Source organism: Pseudorca crassidens, chromosome 15 (genome assembly GCF_039906515.1).
Source record: "Pseudorca crassidens isolate mPseCra1 chromosome 15, mPseCra1.hap1, whole genome shotgun sequence".
Lineage (NCBI taxonomy): Eukaryota > Metazoa > Chordata > Mammalia > Artiodactyla > Delphinidae > Pseudorca > Pseudorca crassidens.
Window position 1 is genome coordinate 6,085,940 of NC_090310.1, and position 18,879 is coordinate 6,104,818.

The following is an 18,879-nucleotide window of genomic DNA, read 5'->3' on the forward strand; positions in this document are numbered from 1 at the left end:
TGAAGAACTAGAAGCTAAAGCCCCGACTGTTTCTGACACTGTGGGGAGAAGTATCTTTTATCTTGGTTGATCTTTGGCTCCAGGGAGTGGCCCTCCCAGTATAGTACTAACGTTCCTAGGTCCGCACAATCCTTCACTTCAGAGCCAACCTCCCTACTTGCTTCTTTCTCACATCTAACTTTCCTTGTGAACTCATTCCTAACCATGCTTCTTCTTTTATCTCTCTCCTATTAGGACAACGGCTGCTCACCCGTGACGATGCTTTCTAAATCAGCCAAAATGCTTTCAACAAAATCAGTACTAGCGCTCGGTGTCCAGATTTGAGGCTTTATTATAAGAAAGAATGAGAAATACTAGGAAAAAGACTATGTGTCACAGGTCCCCATCGCCCACTCCCAACGAATAATCAGACACTCAAATCACTCTGAGCTTTTAAACAACAGCTTCTCAGTTTATTCAGAAAAGAGACCTATCAGGTGGGGAATGATCTCCATTTCGAGGCCGACAGGAAAGGCCCGCAGTTCCCTCCCCTCGCTCTGCAGGCGCTCTCAGGACAGGCACCGGTGTCCCCGAGTCCTCTGGGAAGTGGAGTCCTTCCGCCGGGACGCCCGACCCGGCGCGGCGGCCTCCAAGTGCGCAGATGCGACTCCAGACGGAGTCTCGGGCTCGAGCCTTTTGTCTCCCCGCAGCTCCGTGGGTCCGGAAGGCGACTGTGTCCGCCCCTCCCGCCCCTCCCAGAGCGCAGCCCGGCCGGAGTCTAGCCCTGGGGCGGGAGCCGGGTCCGCATCGCGTCCGGCGGTAAGAGAAGACCGGGTTAGAGGCGCGGACCTCCGCGACCCGCCCGTTGGGCGCGCGGCTCTAATGCCTCCCACCACAGCGCGGGCCGGGCTCTCAGGTCCAGGCCTCGGCAGGGTCAGGGCTAGTCCCTGCCCGCGTCCCCGTCCCAACCGCGGGAGCTCCGCGAACTCCTTTGGAGTATTTCCGGCTAGGTAGCTAGCCGGCTTCGGGAGCCTTGTTCTGAGCGAAGAGGAGTCCCGGAAGCGAGGTTGCCGCTAAGCGCTCTGGGAAATGGAGTCCGGTAGCCTGAAGGGGGCGTGGCACACCGAGGGATTCTGGGAAGGGGAGTGCGGAGGACCGAGGGCTCGGCTTCCGAGCTGTGGAGAGCGCGAGTGCTTCTCGTTGGTATTAGCTTTAGCTCTTGTCGCTCCGCCTAGATTCTTAAGGTTCTGAACTTTGGGGACAGAAAGAAAAGAATGGGGTCCGTGTCTTACTCATTCTCCTTCTGTGCTTTGCTCTATCAGAGTTTTGGGGCCTGCCTGTATTTGGGGTTCGACTCAACGTGGAAGGGAATCCCGGCCTGTATATTTTCAGGATCTTAATGCGTAAGGAAGGGCCCCATCTATCAATTACCTGGTGTTTATGAATAGGAAAAGATAAGGCAACTGTGGGAGCCCTGCTTGCAGTTACTGCTACATTATTCACAGGCCAGCTAATGGCCACTTCTGTGCTTGAGGGTCTCATGAGAGTTTGTGCACCGTCTGGAACCAGGTGTGTGACTGAAGCTCACAGTTCACTGCCCCGGTGCTCTCCTGTTTTTGCTTCCGTGTGGAATCCAGTGACTGACCTTAGTACTCCAGAGGAGGGTCTTCCAGCTGTGAAGGTTGATTTAGGCTAAATTATAAGGGTTCTAAGCAAAATAATAAGCCTCCTAGGAGTAGAGGTAGAGGGAGATGCCCCAGGGAGTAGGAATCAATTCCAGAGAGGGGAAGGCCTACCCCAAAATCTCTCTCCAGAGCTTTCGGGTAGAGCTGAATGATATACAAAGAAGCAGACTATATATTGCTGGAAAGTCTATGTTTATCTCATCTAAAACAGTGAATAAGGAGGGAGTCATAGCAATAACAGGCCAACAAAGAGAAGTTGATCATGGATTATCTGACCATTGGAGTTGAAGAAAAAGTTAAGAATTACAGAAATAAACGTGGAGTTGAAGGTGGGGACAAGTGGAGGAAATACCCTTGATGAGAATGAAAAGGTTAGTTGCCTCTGCATGAAAGAAAAGGGAAGCAGACACATGTCAGGAGAAGGCCCCAAAGTAGAGAAACTCAGTAAGGTACCATGTTTGGAAATCCATAAGTAGGCTCCTTGTATAGCATCCCCCTGTCTCATCTTCCTCTTTCCACATTTCTGTTCTCATCCACATTCCCTTCCCTCTGAATCCGTGGAGGGGAGAATATTCCACAGTGCTTGCTTTTGTGACAAAGAACAGGTCATACTCTTCCACCTCCATTAGATTATTCCAAAAGGTTGAGATATTATGGGTCCATGAGTTTAACTTTTTGGTCAAAGCACTTTCATGTTATTGTCTTTATCTGAGCTTTTTGAGTTAAGTGGAGTAGGCCTTATGTATATAATTCATCTGTCTTGTGATAGCTTTTGTCCTAGTGAATTTGGAAGTGGGAAGGTATAGTTTATCTCCTTCATGGTTTTTTTGCAACTCCTTCCAGCTATGACTACTGAGGATGCTTCTCTGCCCCAAAAACAGAGCACAGAAGAAGTGGAGCCTACCGTAGAGCCCCTTCCTGTTGAGTTCCAGGCAAGTTTGAGTTTAATCTCCCTCCCGTGAAATCTCAGCTTGGTGTTCATAGTGTGTCCTCATTTCTTTCTTTCATCTTGCTTCAGAGGTTCATGGAAATCCCATCTGGAGGACTGAATGAAAGTGAATTTTCCTTGGAAACTCAAAGCTCTGGGAAGAACTCCAGTTGGAACTTTAAATTTGGGAGTAATCTGTGTGAATGGTATTTTAAACTATGAAACTGTGATCACTAAGGGAATAAGTATGGATGGAAAAGAGGTGAGATCTTATTACTGAGGCCTATAGCTTCCAACACTTCCAGGTCAGGGGAAGTGGAACCAGCAAAGGAGACTGAGATGATGTGGCCAGTGAGGCAAGGGGAAGCCAAAAGTCTGGCATCCTGGTAACCAGTTGAAGAAAGAGTTTCAAGGAGCAGGGGGTAATCAGCTGTGTTAAATGCTGCTGCTAAGTCAAGTAAGATGAAGCATTGGGCCAGGTGTGGGCAGGAGGAAAGAAAGGCCTGTCGTTTGCGAGACTCAGGGTCTGTCTGCAGAGGGGAGCGGCGTGAAGCATCTCGGGTGGGGCTGGTGTTCCTATTGCTGAAGCCCTTCCGCACGAACACCCCCTGAACCACGGCGAGTGTGGGGGGCAGACGCCAGGCCTCTCGGCCCCTGGGCGCTGGATACACAGTTGCAGATGGAAACTTCTGCCGTGGGCACGGTGCTCAGCGGTCTGTGTTTGGCCCGTGGAGACACTCTCCACCGTTCCCCACTTCGTCTGCGCCCTGGGAGGCTGGCCTTTATATTCTCCATCCACGGGCTCCCTTGCTCTTGCTTCGGGCTGGCTTCTGGCAGGGGGATGGGGTGGGGACCAGACGCCTGCAGGGGATCGCTGTTGGGGGTTTATCCCTCAGTCCCTCCCTGCTGGGCTGCCCCCCGCTCCGGTCTTGCTTCTCCAGCAGCTTTCTGGATCCCAGTGTCCCCTCCCGTCCTCCCCCTTCACACCTAGTGGGTAGCGGTGCCCACGACAGCCAGCCCCACGAGCTCCAGCCCGCCTGGGTGGTTCCCATTAGCCTGTCCGCCCCTGTGTCCCATTAGCCTGTCCATCCCTGTGTCCCATTAGCCTGTCTGTCCCTGTGTCCCATTAGCCTGTCCATCCCTGTGTCCCATTAGCCTGTCCATCCCTGTGTGAATGGCCCGCTCGCTGCCCCGTCCTCAGTGACCTCATGGGAATGAGCCATCTCTTTCCTGAGAGATCCGGGCAGAAGAAATACAGGATGTGGAAGGTAGGGTTGTACAGAGCAGGGTCGGCAAACTCACCTGGAGCCGGGAGTAGTTCTATTGGGTCACAGCCACACCCGTTTGCTCTCCTGTGTCTGTGCTGTGTCTGTGCTACCAGAGCAGAGCTGAGTGACTGCAGCAGAGACCAAACGGCCAGAGAATCCTCAAATATTGACCATCTGTAATAATAAAACTGTAGCTCACAAAGTTATTGTAAGAATTGCAGCTGCAGTTAGTCGCTATGTTTCCAGGGGTTGCTGTCCTTTGAGGACGTGGCTCTGTACTTCACCAGGGAAGAGTGGGACACACTGGACTGGGCTCAGAAGGACCTCTACAGAGACGTGATGCTGGACAACTACAGAAGCGTGCTCTCCTTGGGTAATGAGTTGGCTTGAAGGTGAGGGGAATGGGATTAGGGAGGGCACATGAGTGTCCCTTACAGTGGGGTCCCCAACCCCTGGGCTGAGGACCAGTACCGGAACTGGGCCACACAGCAGGAGGTGAGTGGCAGGTGAGCGAGTGAAGCTTCATATGCTGCTCCCTGTCGCGTGCCTTACTGCCTGAACCATCTCCCCACCCCACCAACCCCCATCCATGGAAAAATTGTCTTCCACGAAACTGGTCCCTGGTGCTGGAAAGGTTGGGCACCACTGCCTTACAGTATACATTGTTGTTGTTTTTTAATTTTTATTGATTTATTTATTTTATTTTTTGCGGTACGCGGGCCTCTCACCGCTGCGGCCTCTCCCACTGCGGAGCACAGGCTGTGGACGCGCAGGCTCAGCGGCCATGGCTCACGGGCCCAGCCGCTCCGCGGCACGTGGGATCCTCCCGGACCGGGGCACGAACCCGCGTCCCCTGCATCCGCAGGCGGACTCCCAACCACTGCGCCACCAGGGAAGCCCCTGTTGTTGTTTTTTAAATTAATGTATTTATATTTTATTTTTGGTTGCGTTGGGTCTTCGTTGCTGTGCGCGGGCTTTCTCGAGTTGCGGCGAGCGGGGGCTACTCTTCATTGCGCTCCGCGGGCTTCTCATTGCAGTGGCTTCTCTTGTTGTGGAGCACGGGCTCTAAGTGTGGAGGCTTCAGTAGTTGTGGTGTGTGGGCTCAGTAGTTGTGGCTCACGGGCTGTAGAGCGCGGGCTCAGTAGTTGTGGCTCACGGGCTGTAGAGCGCGGGCTCAGTAGTTGTGTTGCATGGGCTTAGTTGCTCTGTGGCTTCTGGGATCTTCCCGGACCAGGGCTCGAACCTGTGTCCCCTGCATTGGCAGGTGGATTCTTAACCATTGCGTCACCAGGGAAGTCCTATATTGTTTTATTTCCTTAAAAATGATATGAAGGGAATTCCCTGGTGGTCCAGTGGTTAGGACTCCACGCTTTCACTACAGGGGGCCCAGGTTTGATTTCTGGTCAGGGAACTAAGATCCCACAAGCTGTGTGGCACAGCCAAAAAAAAAAATGATATGAAACAAATATGACATATTAAGAATTGATTAATCGGTGTGGTGCATATGTGAATGTTCTTTAAAATTGTTCTCTCTAGTCTACACTCATGTGTATGTTAGCAATACTTCACAATAAACTTTTCATGTTTTTTGTGAGATATCACAGTTCAAAAGTATATGAATATATATGACAGTAAACAGTAACACCCATGCCTCCTCATCCTAGTTAAGGAATAAATCACCTTCAGAATCACAAAAGTCCCTTATATTCTCTCCAGTCTCATCTCCCTTCCTCTTCAATAAAGGTTAATCATTCTCTTGCGTTATGTAGATATACCACTTATCTCTGTCTGGACAATATATTACCTAGTTTTGCTTTTTCTGGAACTTAGTGTACATGGAATCATACTCTTGTTCTTTCACTACATGTGTGTTGAGAATCATGCATCTCTGTATAGCTGTGGTTCAGTCATATTCACTGACACTGAGTATCCCACTGCAGGAATATAGCACAATTTATGAAACTCTTTGGCTGATCAGTTTTCAGGATGTTTCCAGTTTGGGGCTTTTACAAAAAAGCATGTCAAATGCCTCTTGGTTCCCTGTGAAAAGACCTAGAAATAAGTTATATACATGTTCAACTTTAAGAAGTAGCACCAAATCGTTTTCCCTAGTAAATGTAACAACTTACACACCAATAGCTGAGGAGAGTTCCCACCACTCTACGTCTCTGTTAGTACTTGGTACTGACAGATTTTGAAAGGTTAGATCATCTGTAAGGTGTGAAATAGTATCTAATTGTGGCTTAATTTGCATTTTTCTTATTACTAATGTAATTGAGTATGTTTTCATCTTCATGGGCTGTAATTCCTATTTTGTCTTTTCCTAATATAGTGTAGTTAAATTTACCAATCTTTTATAGATAGTGCTTTTTGAGTCTCGCTGAAGATTGCTACCAGTTTATCAACATGTTTTTTTCTTCCTGGGCACACTCATAATAGAATGTAACTTGGCACTTGCTTTGGGGGAAAGGTGTATTGAAAGCCATAAAATAACTAAAACACTGATCAAGGAATTCTACTTCTCTGAACGTAGCGTTAGATTCTAAAGAACAATCCAAATCCTAAAATTACACTGACATTCACTACAGCATTTTTTGCAACAATGAAAAATGAGACAGACCTGAAACTTCCAACAAAAGGAATTGTTACATCCACTTGATGGAAAATGACCAGCTATTAAGCATAACGTTTAGGAAAACCATGTAAAATCCTTAGGACATAATACTAAAGAAGATATAAAATATAAACACTGTGATTTTTGTTATATAGAAAAATGTGCACAGAAAAAGAATCAGAAGGAAATACACCAAAATACCGGTATCAAATGGATTGTGGTGTTGGGATTTTGGGTAATTTTTCCCCTATTGTTTTCCCAGATATCCAATAATGTACTTGTATTCCCTTAATTAAAAAAAAAATTCCAAAAATATGGATGCAGTGCATATTATCAGTGGGTAGCACTAGAAAGATAATCAGATAGATTTAGGCTCTAATCCAAGTTCTTAGCTGTGTTTAATGCAACAAGGAAAGAATGGGAAGAAAGAGGGACTCTGCAAAATTAATTTTTAAAAAAGTCAAATATATAGAGTGCCTCTTGTAGGCACTGAACTGTACAAGGTGTTCTGGAGTATAAAATATCTACCATCTAAGTAGAAAGACAATTCTAAGTGACTGCAATACATTCTCAGGGAAGCAACACGGGGGGACAAGATTTGGCCCAAAAGCAGAGGTTCCAGAAGAGTGACAAGGACAGAACTCTCATGGTTCCGCCCTCGCTCTGCTGGAAAGTATGTTCCGGTGGGGCTCCTGACTCACGCAGTCCTGCTTCAAGGCAATACGCTACCAAAGGGCGTCCCTAGACTCTAGCTGGACTCACTCTTTCTTGGGTGTAATGCCCAGGGCAGTATGACCCATGATTACTGAAATACTCCAAAAGCCAAAGAATGTGGTTTCTGGAAAGAAAGAGAGAGAGAGAGAGAAACAAAACAGCTCATGCAGAAGCATGTCAAAATGATGGGGCTTTATTTCTATGGATTCTTTGGTGTCGGATGAGGTGTGAACTCTGTCTAAAGCTGTCCCCACATTCAAGACATCTGTAAGGCTTCTCTCCAGTGTGAGTTCTCTGGTGTTTAACGAGGGTTGCGCTCTGACTGAAGCTTTTCCCACATTCTTGGCATTCGTAGGGCTTCTCCCCGGTGTGGATTCTCTGGTGTTTGGAGAGGTCGGAACACCGTTTAAAGCTCTTCGCACACTCTTCACACGTGTAGGGTCTCTCTCCCTGGTGTGTCCTCTGATGTCTAAAATGGTTGGAGAGACGGCAGATTTCCCCGCACTCGTGACACGTGTAGTGCTTCTGCCCCATGTGGACTCTCTGATGCCGGTTGAGGTGTGAGCTCTGTCTGAAGCTGTCCCCACATTTGGGGCACGTGTATGGCTTCTCACCTGTGTGTGTCCTCTGGTGTTTAACAAGGGTTGCGCTCTGACTGAAGCTTTTTCCACATTCTTGGCATTCGTAGGGCTTCTCCCCAGTGTGGATTCTCTGGTGTTTGGAGAGGTCGGAACACCGTTTAAAGCTCTTCGCACACTCTTCACACGTGTAGGGTCTCTCTCCCTGGTGTGTCCTCTGATGTCTAAAATGGTTGGAGAGACGGCAGATTTCCCCGCACTCGTGACACATGTAGTGCTTCTCCCCCATGTGGACTCTCTGATGCCGACTGAGATTTGAGCTCTGTCTGAAGCTGTCCCCACACTTGGGGCAGGTGTAAGGCTTCTCTCCAGTGTGAGTCCTCTGGTGTTTAACGAGGGTAGCGCTCTGACTGAATCTTTTCCCACAGACAGAACACCCGTAGGGCTTCTCCCCGGTGTGGGTTCTCTGGTGTTTAAAGAGGTCGGAACGCTGTTTGAAACTCTTCTCACAGGTGTCACACGTATAAGGTCTTTCTTCATGGAACCGCCTCTGCGCCTCAAGTAGGCTTGAATGACGGTAGTTTTCCCCACTGTCAGGAGATTCATGAGGTTTCACGGTATCTAACCTGTGTTTGCAATAGTTCCCACGTTCATCACCGGTAATGGGTCTCTCTGCTGTCTGGATGTGCTGAGCAGGAACGAAGTTTGAACTTCTGGCACTAGTCCCCAATTCATTCTTTTTGGAGTCTCCCTCTTCTCTGGGAGCACTCTTGAGATCTGAGATGCTGGTGGCTCCCTGATCTTCAGGAGGCTTTTCAAGTTTCAGCAGTGAGGGGTCGCCTGATGGCTTTTCTATCCTGTCCTCATGGGCAACCCCACACTCGGAAGACAGGGGCCCCTTCTCCTGGGACTCTTGTAGCTGCCCTTGTGGCTCCACTTCTTCTAGAATTTCTTGCTTTAGAATCAACTCTTTGTTCTCAGTTCTGGTTTCCAAACCTGAAACATTAAGATACAGATTGCTGACATTTCATCCTTGCACAAGAGTGAATAAGAAGGTGCTAGCAGAAAAACAACCCCCCCCCCCCCCGCCCCGGCCAAAGCCCTTTTAATGTCCTCCATGAAACCACTCCTGAAGTTAAATTATTTTAACTAACCTGTCAGATGTGCTCACATTTACCTGTACAAACCCCGTTTCTTTCCTTTTATACTTGTGCCTCCGCCGGCCAACCCGTCTCTCCTGCCCCAGCCCCACTGCACTGTCGTGTGAATCACTGTATTACACGAGGCACTACTGGAGAAGGTGTTGACACAGACGGTACAACCTTTATCCCATGCACGCAGGATGCTTTACTAAGAGAGATGAGCTACAGTAACAGACACACCAGCTGCCTCCAGTCTGAAGGCAGGCTCTGGGTAGGCAGTAAATCTAGGACTGATGGAAAGTCTGTGAAGGATTCCATCCCCCAGTCCAGAATTCTTGCAGTTTACTCTCCAGGAAGGCTGAACCAGATAAATTCAGGACTGGGGACATGAGGCACAGCTGAGAACAGGGGACAGGTACCACCTTCCCATGAGGAGAGTCAAGTGAAAATGGACACACTGACTGGTGGAACCTCCATGCACTGTCCTCTGTTCAGGCTCAAACTGTCAGCCCCGAGCCTGACATCCTCCTGGCAGAAAGGGCAGGGATTTCATAGGCTTTAGTCCCTACTGGATTCCCACCTAGAACTGCACCTGGCTTATCTGCACGCAATGAAATATCTGTTGACTGAATCCCTCTATGGGAAAACTTAGCAGCCTGGGCCAAAGACCCAGAGACACTGACATGTGGGAATTTCCAGGTAAAACAGCGCCTGATGCCTGACCCTGTCCTGAAGATCACAGTTCACAAGTCCTTCCCAATAGTTTCCAGTCAGAATGCTTGGGTTTAACTGCTAAACACAAACAGAAAGTGAAAGGTTACCAGAATTTCAGGAAAACCTCTGACAGAAATGCCAATGAAACATGCAATCCATGAAATGAGAGAAAACTGAATAACCTATAATTAATATTCGCAGATAAATAAGAGACAGTACTGCACCCAGGAAACAAGGAAGCTATAAGAAAAGGGATATGGCTTCCCTGGTGGTGCAGTGCTTAAGAATCCGCCTGCCAATGCAGGGAACACGGGTTCGAGCCCTGGTCCGGGAAGATCCCACCTGCCGCAGAGCAACTAAGCCCATGGGCCACAACTACTAAGCCTGCGCTCTAGAGCCCCCAAGCCACAACTACTGAGCCTGAGTGCCACAACTACTGAAGCCCGCATGCCTGGAGCCCGCGCTCTGCAACGAGAAGCCAGAGCACTGCAATGAAGAGTAGCCCCCGCTCACCGCAACTATAGGAAGCCCGCGCCCAGCAACGAAGACCCAATGCAGCCAAAAATAAATAAATAAATCTATTTAAAAAAATAAGAAAAGGGATATTTCGGGACTTCCCTGGTGGTCCAGTGGTTGGGACTTTGCCTTCCAATGCGGAGGGTGCAGGTTCGATCCCTGGTCAGGGAGCTGGGATCCCGCATGCCTCGCAGCCAAAGAGCCAAGACATAGAACAGGGGCGGTCTTGTGGCCATTTCAATAAAGACTTTAAAAAAAGGGGTCCACATCAAAAAAATCTTAAAAAAAAAAGAAAGAAAAGAAAAGGGATGTTTAAAGAAAAAGCTCTTCAAAATATTAATGAGAGCAGAAATATTTCAACCTAAGAGTTGGAAAATAAAGCTAAGGAGATTTCCCAGAAAGGGAAAGAAAAGATAAGGAAATGGGAAGGAGGTAGGGAACCCTACAGGATCAGCCCATGAGTTCCAACATCCAACTGGAAGAAATCCCAGAAAGAAAACAGGAAAAAATGAGATAAAAATAAATAGATAAAATAATAGTACAAAAAATTTCTCACAACTCAAAGTCGCAAGCGTCTATATCGTCAGGGCCCACCAACTACTCAGAACAGTGAATGAAAAAAGAAACCTCACACCCAGCCACACCCATTGTGAAATTTCATACCAGCAGGAATAAAGAAAAGCTCCTAAAGGCTTCTGCACAGGACAGATGACACACCAAGGATAAAATATCACTGTGGCGTCAGATTTCTCAATTGCAACATGGCAAGCTAGTTACAAAATCCACCGTCTTCAAAATTCAAGGGTAGAGTCATTTCTAAAGTAGAATGCTGCATCCAGCCACACCAGGATCTGGATGTGAGAGAGGAATAAAGGCGTTTAGACATGCATTGAGTTCCCAAGTATATGTTCTCTGTAATATACCGGAGGTCGTTCTATATCAAATGGACGGGGTAAACCAAGGAAGAAAATCGTATGGGATCCGGGAAAGAGAAAAAGGTGAGAGTGAAGGAACGTTCTAGGACAACAGCTGTGTAACTGACCTGGAGAAGCCCATCCAGCCTGGAGCAGAGGAAGCTTGAGGAGGAACTCTCCAAGGGGAGAATGAAACTGATGGCCCATCTGATGAATCTGAACTTACTGAGAGGGGTTTACATTTCTAACAGAGAGTTTGTGGGTGAACTGGTGCTCAGGATTTAGAAAAGGAGGCACGTGCAGAATGAGGCATTATTAATTCTGGGAAAAACTAAAAGCTGTAAAGGAAAAGACTTACAGTCATACATATTAGGTGGGTGAATATAGATAATATTTATATAGGCATAATACTGAAACACTCCCTTAACAAAAACAGACTGATTTAACTATGCTGAGAGAATTACGGACTGTAAATGTGAGCATGCTGGGGAGACAGGACCCTGTCGTCCTTAGCAGGCAGTCAAGAGATAATAACTGAAACTGAGAAACAAAAACCCAGCAGAATAAGCATCTTATTTAGAAATATGAAAATAAATACCACTGGAAGGCGTGAAAAGATTTTAAAGTTATTGTCTCTGCAAAGTTGGAATCAGGATTGAGAAGGGCCTATTTTCCTAAGAAGATTCGAAAAACACAAACCATAAAGTAAAAGATTGAAAAATTTGACTATATTAAAATTTCAAAATTTTATATAACAAAAACGCCATGGTTAGAAAGACAAGCCACCTCTATAACCAATAAAATAACAAAGGATTAGTATCAAAAACATAAAGAACAGCCACAAAACAATTTAAAAGATAGTGGAGGAAAGGAGAGGAGATAAGGATACACCATTCATTAATCCTAACAGTATTACTTACTGAGCACCTACTCTGTGCCAGGCACTATTCTTGGCACTTGGGATATAAATGAACAAAACAGACAAAAATCCTTCCCCCTGTGGAGCTGACATTCCAGAAGGGGTGGTCAGACAACAGATGAACATAAAGTCAAATATATAGGATGTCAGAGGGTAATAAATGCTATGGACCACGTCAGGCAAGGCGAGGGATCTGTGAGGTGGCTGATGGCAGGAATCATGTATTAACATGACGGTCAGGTCAGGCCTCACCGAAAAGTGAGATGTGAGCACAGGCTTGAAACAAGCCAGGGAGTCTGTTTGGTGGAGATCCGGAGGAATAATATTTCAGGCAGAGGGAGCAATCAGAGCAAAGACCGTGAGGCAGGATGCCCACCACGCTCAAGGAGCAGCAAGGTCAGTGAGGCTGGGGGCGTAAGTGAGGGGAGAGCAGAAGGGAACAGGGCCACGTCCCATCAGGCACCACAGGCTTTTACTCTGCGTGAAATGAGGAGTATTCAGGTTATGAGCAGAGGTGTGATGCAAACCAACATTCTAAAAGGAACACTTGGGCTACTGGGTTAAGACATCGTGCTGTCAGCTGAACACCAAATGTTGCCAAGGGTGTGGAGAAAGAAGAATTCTCATATACGGCTGGTAGGAGTACAGATTGGCTCCCATCATTTTGGACAGCAAGATGGGCAAACATCCCTAAGTATATTCTCTTCAGAGACTCCTACATATGAACACAGGGAGAAAGAGACAGGAACGTTTGGTATAATACTGTGTGTAATGGTGAAAAACTAGAAGCCTTAACGTCCGTTGACAGGAGAATGGATAAGTAAATATTGGAATAGTCATACAATGAAATATATAGATGTTAAAATGAATAAACTAGAGCTACACGTATCAACATGGATAAATCCCAAAAATGCAATGTTGAGAAAAAAGCCAAGGTGCAAAAGAACCATACAGTAATATAATTTATATACTATAAAAACATGTAAAAATACTATATACGTTTACATGTTTACATATTTACGTGTTTACATACATTTATATAGAGAGAGTGTGTATATGTGGCTACATGTATAAGTAGAAAGAATATAAAACAAACATGGAAATGGTAAGTCAGGATATTGGTTACCGCTGGAGAAGGATCAAGGGTAGAGCTTTCAGGGAGGGTACACAGAGCTTCACCTATAGCTATGGCTGTAATATATTATCTCTTCAGAAAAAAAAAATGAAGCCATGGCCAATATTAAAATTCGATAAACCTGGGTGGTTAATCCTCAGGTGCTCATTCTATGTTTTTATACTTTCTTATGTATTTTTATTAAAAAATGAACGAAAATAAAAAGCTGACTCTATCACCTAACAATACAGAACAGAGACGTCTTGCTTGGGTCACAAAAGGGACTCGAAGGCTCTCAACCTGTGTCTGAATGGCAGGCTGGCTGGGGGATTTACTGAAGCAAGCCCTCCAGGAATCACACAGCTGGAAACAAGCAAAGGCAGGGCACTTACTTGGCGAGACTGCATTCCCATAATCCTTCGGCGCACTCTCCCTGTAGAGGTCCTTCTGTGCTGGGCCCAGACGCTCCCACTCCTCCCAGGTTAGAGACACAGCCACATCCTGGACTGTCACCAACCCCTGAAACAACACAAGACCTCCCTCAGCACCTGCCATCCCAGGATGGCGTCACCAACAGTGCCAGGATGAAGCCGGACTCCAGAGAGGAGTCTGCGAGCGCTGAGAAACCGAGTCACGACCAACGGAGTCTTTATCAGTGAGCCTTGTACTGATGCGGGAGTTGCAAAGTGACTAAAAACAGAAGCTGGCATTCTCCTGCAATCCTGAAAAGCCTTTCTATGAACTGTCTACACTAACTTGGGGGGAGAGCAAAATATTCATTTGGGTTATACTGCTGTGATTTATCAAAGCAGACACCTGATATGGATTGAACATATACAGGTTAACCAGAGTCCCGAGTTGCAGTGCTGGCTTTCAGATGCTGTTTCCTCACCTGTGAAATGGATACAAAGATCTATCTTCAGAGGAAGGTACCTCACCAACAGCAGTAATGTGTTTTCCCCTGAGCCTCTCCTTTCCTTGTAAAGGAAAACCACACTCCTGTGTGTCTCCTCTGCTCTCAGTACTCTGAATATTCACTACAACACTCCTTCACTTCTGACACCAGGTGTGTGCATTTCCACAGGTCAGGCAATTCTGTGGCACCAGCTGGGTGTCCTATGGTTTAATAACTCTGACCCTACCTACCTGGAGATGGTGTGACGTCCCATTAGGTTAAAGGGCTCATGTTTCATACACATCCTAAAGTTCACGCAAAATGTAATAAGGAAAGAACTTATGAAGACCACAGCATCCCTCACACCTCCATTCCCACCACCAGAACACGTTCACTCCTCACCTGGCGTGAGGTCTCATCAAGCTCTCTCTGTAGAGCCCAAACCAAGGCGGCAGCCTCCTCCCCGCTCTCCGGGCAGTGCTTGCGCACCCAGGCCTGGAGCTCCTGGGGCAGGATGGTCAGGAACTGCTCCAGCACCAGCAGCTCCAGGATCTGCTCTTTCGAGTGCACCTCGGGCCTCAGCCACAGACGACAAAGTTCCCTGAGTCGGCTCAGCGCCTCTTCGGGTCCGGCCACCTCTTGATAACGGAACCGCCTAAAATGCCGTCGGGAAGTTTCGGGATCCGGACAGTCCCCTGGTGGGTCGGACTCCCCACCTCCGGGTGAATCTTCCTCCACTTTCACTATCCAAGGTCCATCACTCAGGGGCAGAGCAGCGACCCTGCCTTGACTTGCGGTCCAGATCCAACTCATCCTTCTCCTGCAAGTGCGCACTTTCCCGGAGTTCTGCCTTCAGGTGAAATGACAGCAAACCCAGCAAAAAGCCACGGAGCTCATCGGATCTCCCCGAAGCAGCGGCTGCCCACCGTCCCCTCCCTAACAAGCCCCCACCTTGCCCAGCCCCCTCCTACCCGCAGCTACTCCTCCCAGAAGCTGACAAGTCCCGTGACAAAAACCAGCAGGAATAGCCCCAGCAGGAAGTGCGTCCCGACTCCCTGCTGTGTCCACCCCTCCCGGGCATTTCCGGGGCCTCTCTAGGCTCCCCGGAGGAGTGAGGTGCATCTCGGTGGTTCGCTGTCTTCACCCCTCAGAGATACTCTGCACGAGTACATTTTAATGTGGCGTTTATAGTCCTTAAGGTTACCGAACTAAAGGATATTCTCCCTTTAAAAACGAAGGGGCCTCCCGGGCTTCCCTGGTGGCGCAGTGGTTGGGAATCTGCTTGCTAACGCAGGGGACAGGAGTTCGAGGCTGGGCTCGGGAGAATGCAGAGCAGCGAGAGGCCATCGCAATGAGAGGCTCGTGCACGGCAATGAAGACGTAGCCCTCACCGCTACTAAAAAGAAAGCCCACGCGCAGCAACGAGGACCCAACGCAGCCAAAAATTAAAAATGAATGTCATTCTTTAACACACTATCTGTGAATAAAGTTTTGTAAATTTTGTTTTAGGGAAAGTTAAAGTTCCAACTGTACAATAAGTGGTCATTCATCCACTGGGTATTCATTTAATGCAAGAAAGGTTTGTTGAGTATCTTCTACATGCCAGGCATCGTGCTTGACACTACAGACACAAAACTGGGAAGACATAGTCCCCGTTCTCCGTTGTTCAGTCTCCTAAGGGAGACAGACACTTAAACAAATCCTTGCAGGACAGTGTGGTAAATGCAGTACTTTGAGGTGTATGCAGTGTCTATTTGTATAACCAGAGGTGGAAATAATCAACCATGCCTAATGGAGAGGGTACAGTGAAAGACTTCACAGAAGAGATTAAGCTTCACAGAAGAGATAATGCTTAAAGAGTCCATGTAGACTGAGGACATATTTTAATTTAATTTAATTTTAAAAATTATTATTTTAAAATAAATTTATTTATTTTTGGCTGCGTTGGGTCTTCGTTGCTGCATGGGGGCTGCTGTTTGTTGTGCGTGGGATTCTCGTTGCAGTGGCTTCTCTTGTTGCGGAACACGGGCTCTAGGTGCACGGGGTAGTTGCAGCGCACGGGCTCAGGAGTTGTGGCTTGCAGGCTATAGAGCACAGGCTCAGTAGTTGTGGCACATGGGCTTAGTTGCTCCGCGGCATGTGGGATCTTTCTGGGCCTGGGCTCGAACCCGTGTCCCCTGTATTGGCAGGCAGATTCTTAACCACTGTGCCACCAGGCAAGTCCCTTTAATTTTAAAATGGGTTAAATTTATAGGCAATAAATCAATAGTAGATTGTATCATCCCCTCCAACTTTAGATTTCCTATGCCCAGCTTCCTTGCAATGCTTCACAGTATCCAGGTTGCCAAGGATTTTGTCCTATTCTAAGCCCTACTCCCCTGCTCTATCATTTACTCCCTCTTCCTCACTTCATTTTAAGTATCTACATGGACACTGCCACCCCACCTCTTCTTTTCTGTGCCAGTGTTCAGAAAAATAAACCATGCAACTGAAATGAAGGATACTATACATTAGTTTAATATTTACATTAAATCATCTGCATTATTTAACAAATGAAGAATTATCTAAGTTATGTTATGGGTAAATGCATTTAAAATATCATTTATTTCAATAAGTATTGTACAATTAATGTCCTGATTTATGAATGCAAAGTCCCAGGCAGGGTCAGGATTCCATAAGACATATCTGTGGACTAAAGTTTAAATTATAAACTAATGATTTAACCATAGTTTGTGCAAAAGCACAGGCAGTCAACCCCTACTTTAGGCTCTAGCAGGTAAGTGGCTGTATTAGTCTGTTGTGATCTGTTTTGATTGGACATTAACAGGACAAAAAAACAGGAAAAGGCAGATTTTTTGGGATTAATTTTTATGTCCCATCCACTTACACAGAAAAAATTCACTACTCACAAGGCTCATATTCATCATTTTACAAATTTAGAGCAACATGTAATACTTTTTAAATATTTATTTATTTGGCTGCTCTGGGTCTTCGTTGCCACGTGCGGGATCTTCTTTGTGGCCTGTGGGATCTTTAGCTGTGGCCTGCAGGATCTTTTAGTTGCGGCATGTGGGCTCTTAGCTGCAGCATGCATGCAGGATCTAGTTCCCTGATCAGGCATCAAACCCAGGCCCCCTGCATTGGGAGTGCAGAGTCTTAACCACTGGACCAGCAGGGAAGTCCCAACATGTAATAATTTAATGACATAACTTGTCACATGTTTGCATCTGATCTCTCCAGGCGGTTTGAAAGTCCCTGGGGGCAGAAACTTTGCACAAGTCTACTTTTTCATCTGTGTGGGAATGCTATCACAGTCTGGCAGGAAGTCAAAAGCTCTTTTCCCAGTATTGCAGGACAAGGCTTTGAGTAGGGTTGGGTGGCCAAGGATGGCAAGGGAATTGGACAGAATGCAAATTCACAAATAAGAGAACCCTTTATAGTATAGGCAAATCTAGCTCCAGACAATATCCACCTATATAACTAGTAACGGAATACAGAAGAGAATATCACGTTCTATGAAGGCAGTTTAAGGATTTTTCATCTCCTCCCAGTGAGAGGAGATGTAGGTCTCCTTACTAGCTGATTACCAGTCCGGGCTCCACTAGTTCCTGCTTCTGGGTTGTGTGACTGTGGACCCTGATCATGATATAGTGATTTGCTTAGCTCTTATCTCCCTTTCTCCTGTAATGTAACTTTTGCCTTCATCTGCAGAATATCAAGTGCTTTCATCTGCTCTCACTGATATCATTGAATGACATATTTCTCTGTTCCCAATGCCTTTTCTGATGCTTTGTTCAAAAAAGTTAATTGAAGAATGCTAGCTGCCTCATCTTTTAAAAATAATTAAGTGAGGGGAGAAAGTGAGAAAAGGAAAACAGGGCAGGAATAAATAAGATGGAGCCAGGGATAAGATGGGATTAGAAATTGCCCACTGTAAACTGCTGTTTACTGGCAAAAGGTAGCCCACAGTTTGGCTTTGAGAAACCTCAGCAGCCAAAGCAAGAAGAAAACAAGATCAGTTACGTGATTTACAGTGTATCTCGGGTAAAAGCGAACTATTATAGTGGCTTAGGAGAAATCCACCTATTCTTGGTACCAAGAAGGAAGAGAAATTTATACTCATAAGAGTAAAGCTTGGGCTTCCCTGGTGGCGAAGTGGTTAAGAATTCGCCTGCCAATGAAGGGGACACAGGTTTGAGCCCTGGTCCCGGAAGATCCCACATGCCACGGAGCAACTAAGCCTGTGCGCCACAACTACTGAGCCTGCGCTCTAGAGCCCTTTCTCCACAACAAGAGAAGCCACCTCAATGAGAAGCCCGCGCACCGCAACAAAGAGCAGCCCCCGCTCGCCACAGCTAGAGAAAGCGCGCACACAGCAAAGAAGACCCAACGCAGCCAAAATAAAAAAATAAATAAAATAAAAAAAAAAATAAGAGCAAAGCTTAACTTATTAGCATACTTAATTTGCAAGACAAGCCAGGTTACAGTGACCTGGGTATTTTCTGCTTATGCCTCTGAAAATCATAAGCAAAACTTAAATTGTTACCCCAAATCGATAAGAAGTAACCGCTAACCAATTCCCTTTCATTTAAGAAAATGCTAATATTGTAACCAATCTCTGTGAAGAATAAACAGTCACTGCCTCCACACTATATAAGATACTTTAAAACAATATACTTCTGAGCCTCATTCCTTGTTTTGGTTTGAATGCTCCCAGTTTGCTAACTGTCTTTTTGGTGTGTGCACAATAAACTTTTACTAATTACCACTTCAGTGATTCATTGGTTTTACTTTTTTTTTTGTCTGAACTTTTGACGATTCTAAATGTAAAAAGGGAAATACAGATACTACATTGCACCAAACATACCGCAGTGTCAATTTAAGCGTCTCCAGGTCTCT

At 46.5% G+C, this 18,879-nt stretch overlaps 1 protein-coding gene and 1 long non-coding RNA gene across 6 annotated transcripts; one reads left to right on the plus strand and one right to left on the minus strand.

The window, feature by feature from the left end:
* The first annotated feature begins 520 nt into the window (after window positions 1–520).
* Window positions 521–7,416, plus strand: LOC137206691 (uncharacterized). 5 transcript variants are annotated; one of them, XR_010934797.1, is made up of 3 exons: window positions 521–1,182; window positions 2,508–2,596; window positions 2,683–7,416. It is a non-coding gene; the product is annotated as an uncharacterized lncRNA (long non-coding RNA). The 5 variants fall into 5 exon arrangements; XR_010934798.1 differs by having other exon boundaries at window positions 521–798; XR_010934802.1 differs by having other exon boundaries at window positions 1,127–1,178.
* Window positions 7,361–15,858, minus strand: ZNF394 (zinc finger protein 394). Its single transcript, XM_067705635.1, has 3 exons — window positions 14,383–15,858; window positions 13,478–13,604; window positions 7,361–8,762 (listed from the first exon to the last, which is right to left on the minus strand). The coding sequence occupies exons 1-3, from the start codon at window positions 14,791–14,793 to the stop codon at window positions 7,366–7,368; spliced, it is 1,935 nt and encodes a 644-aa protein (XP_067561736.1). The 5' UTR covers window positions 14,794–15,858; the 3' UTR covers window positions 7,361–7,365.
* Window positions 15,859–18,879: the final 3,021 nt, after the last annotated feature.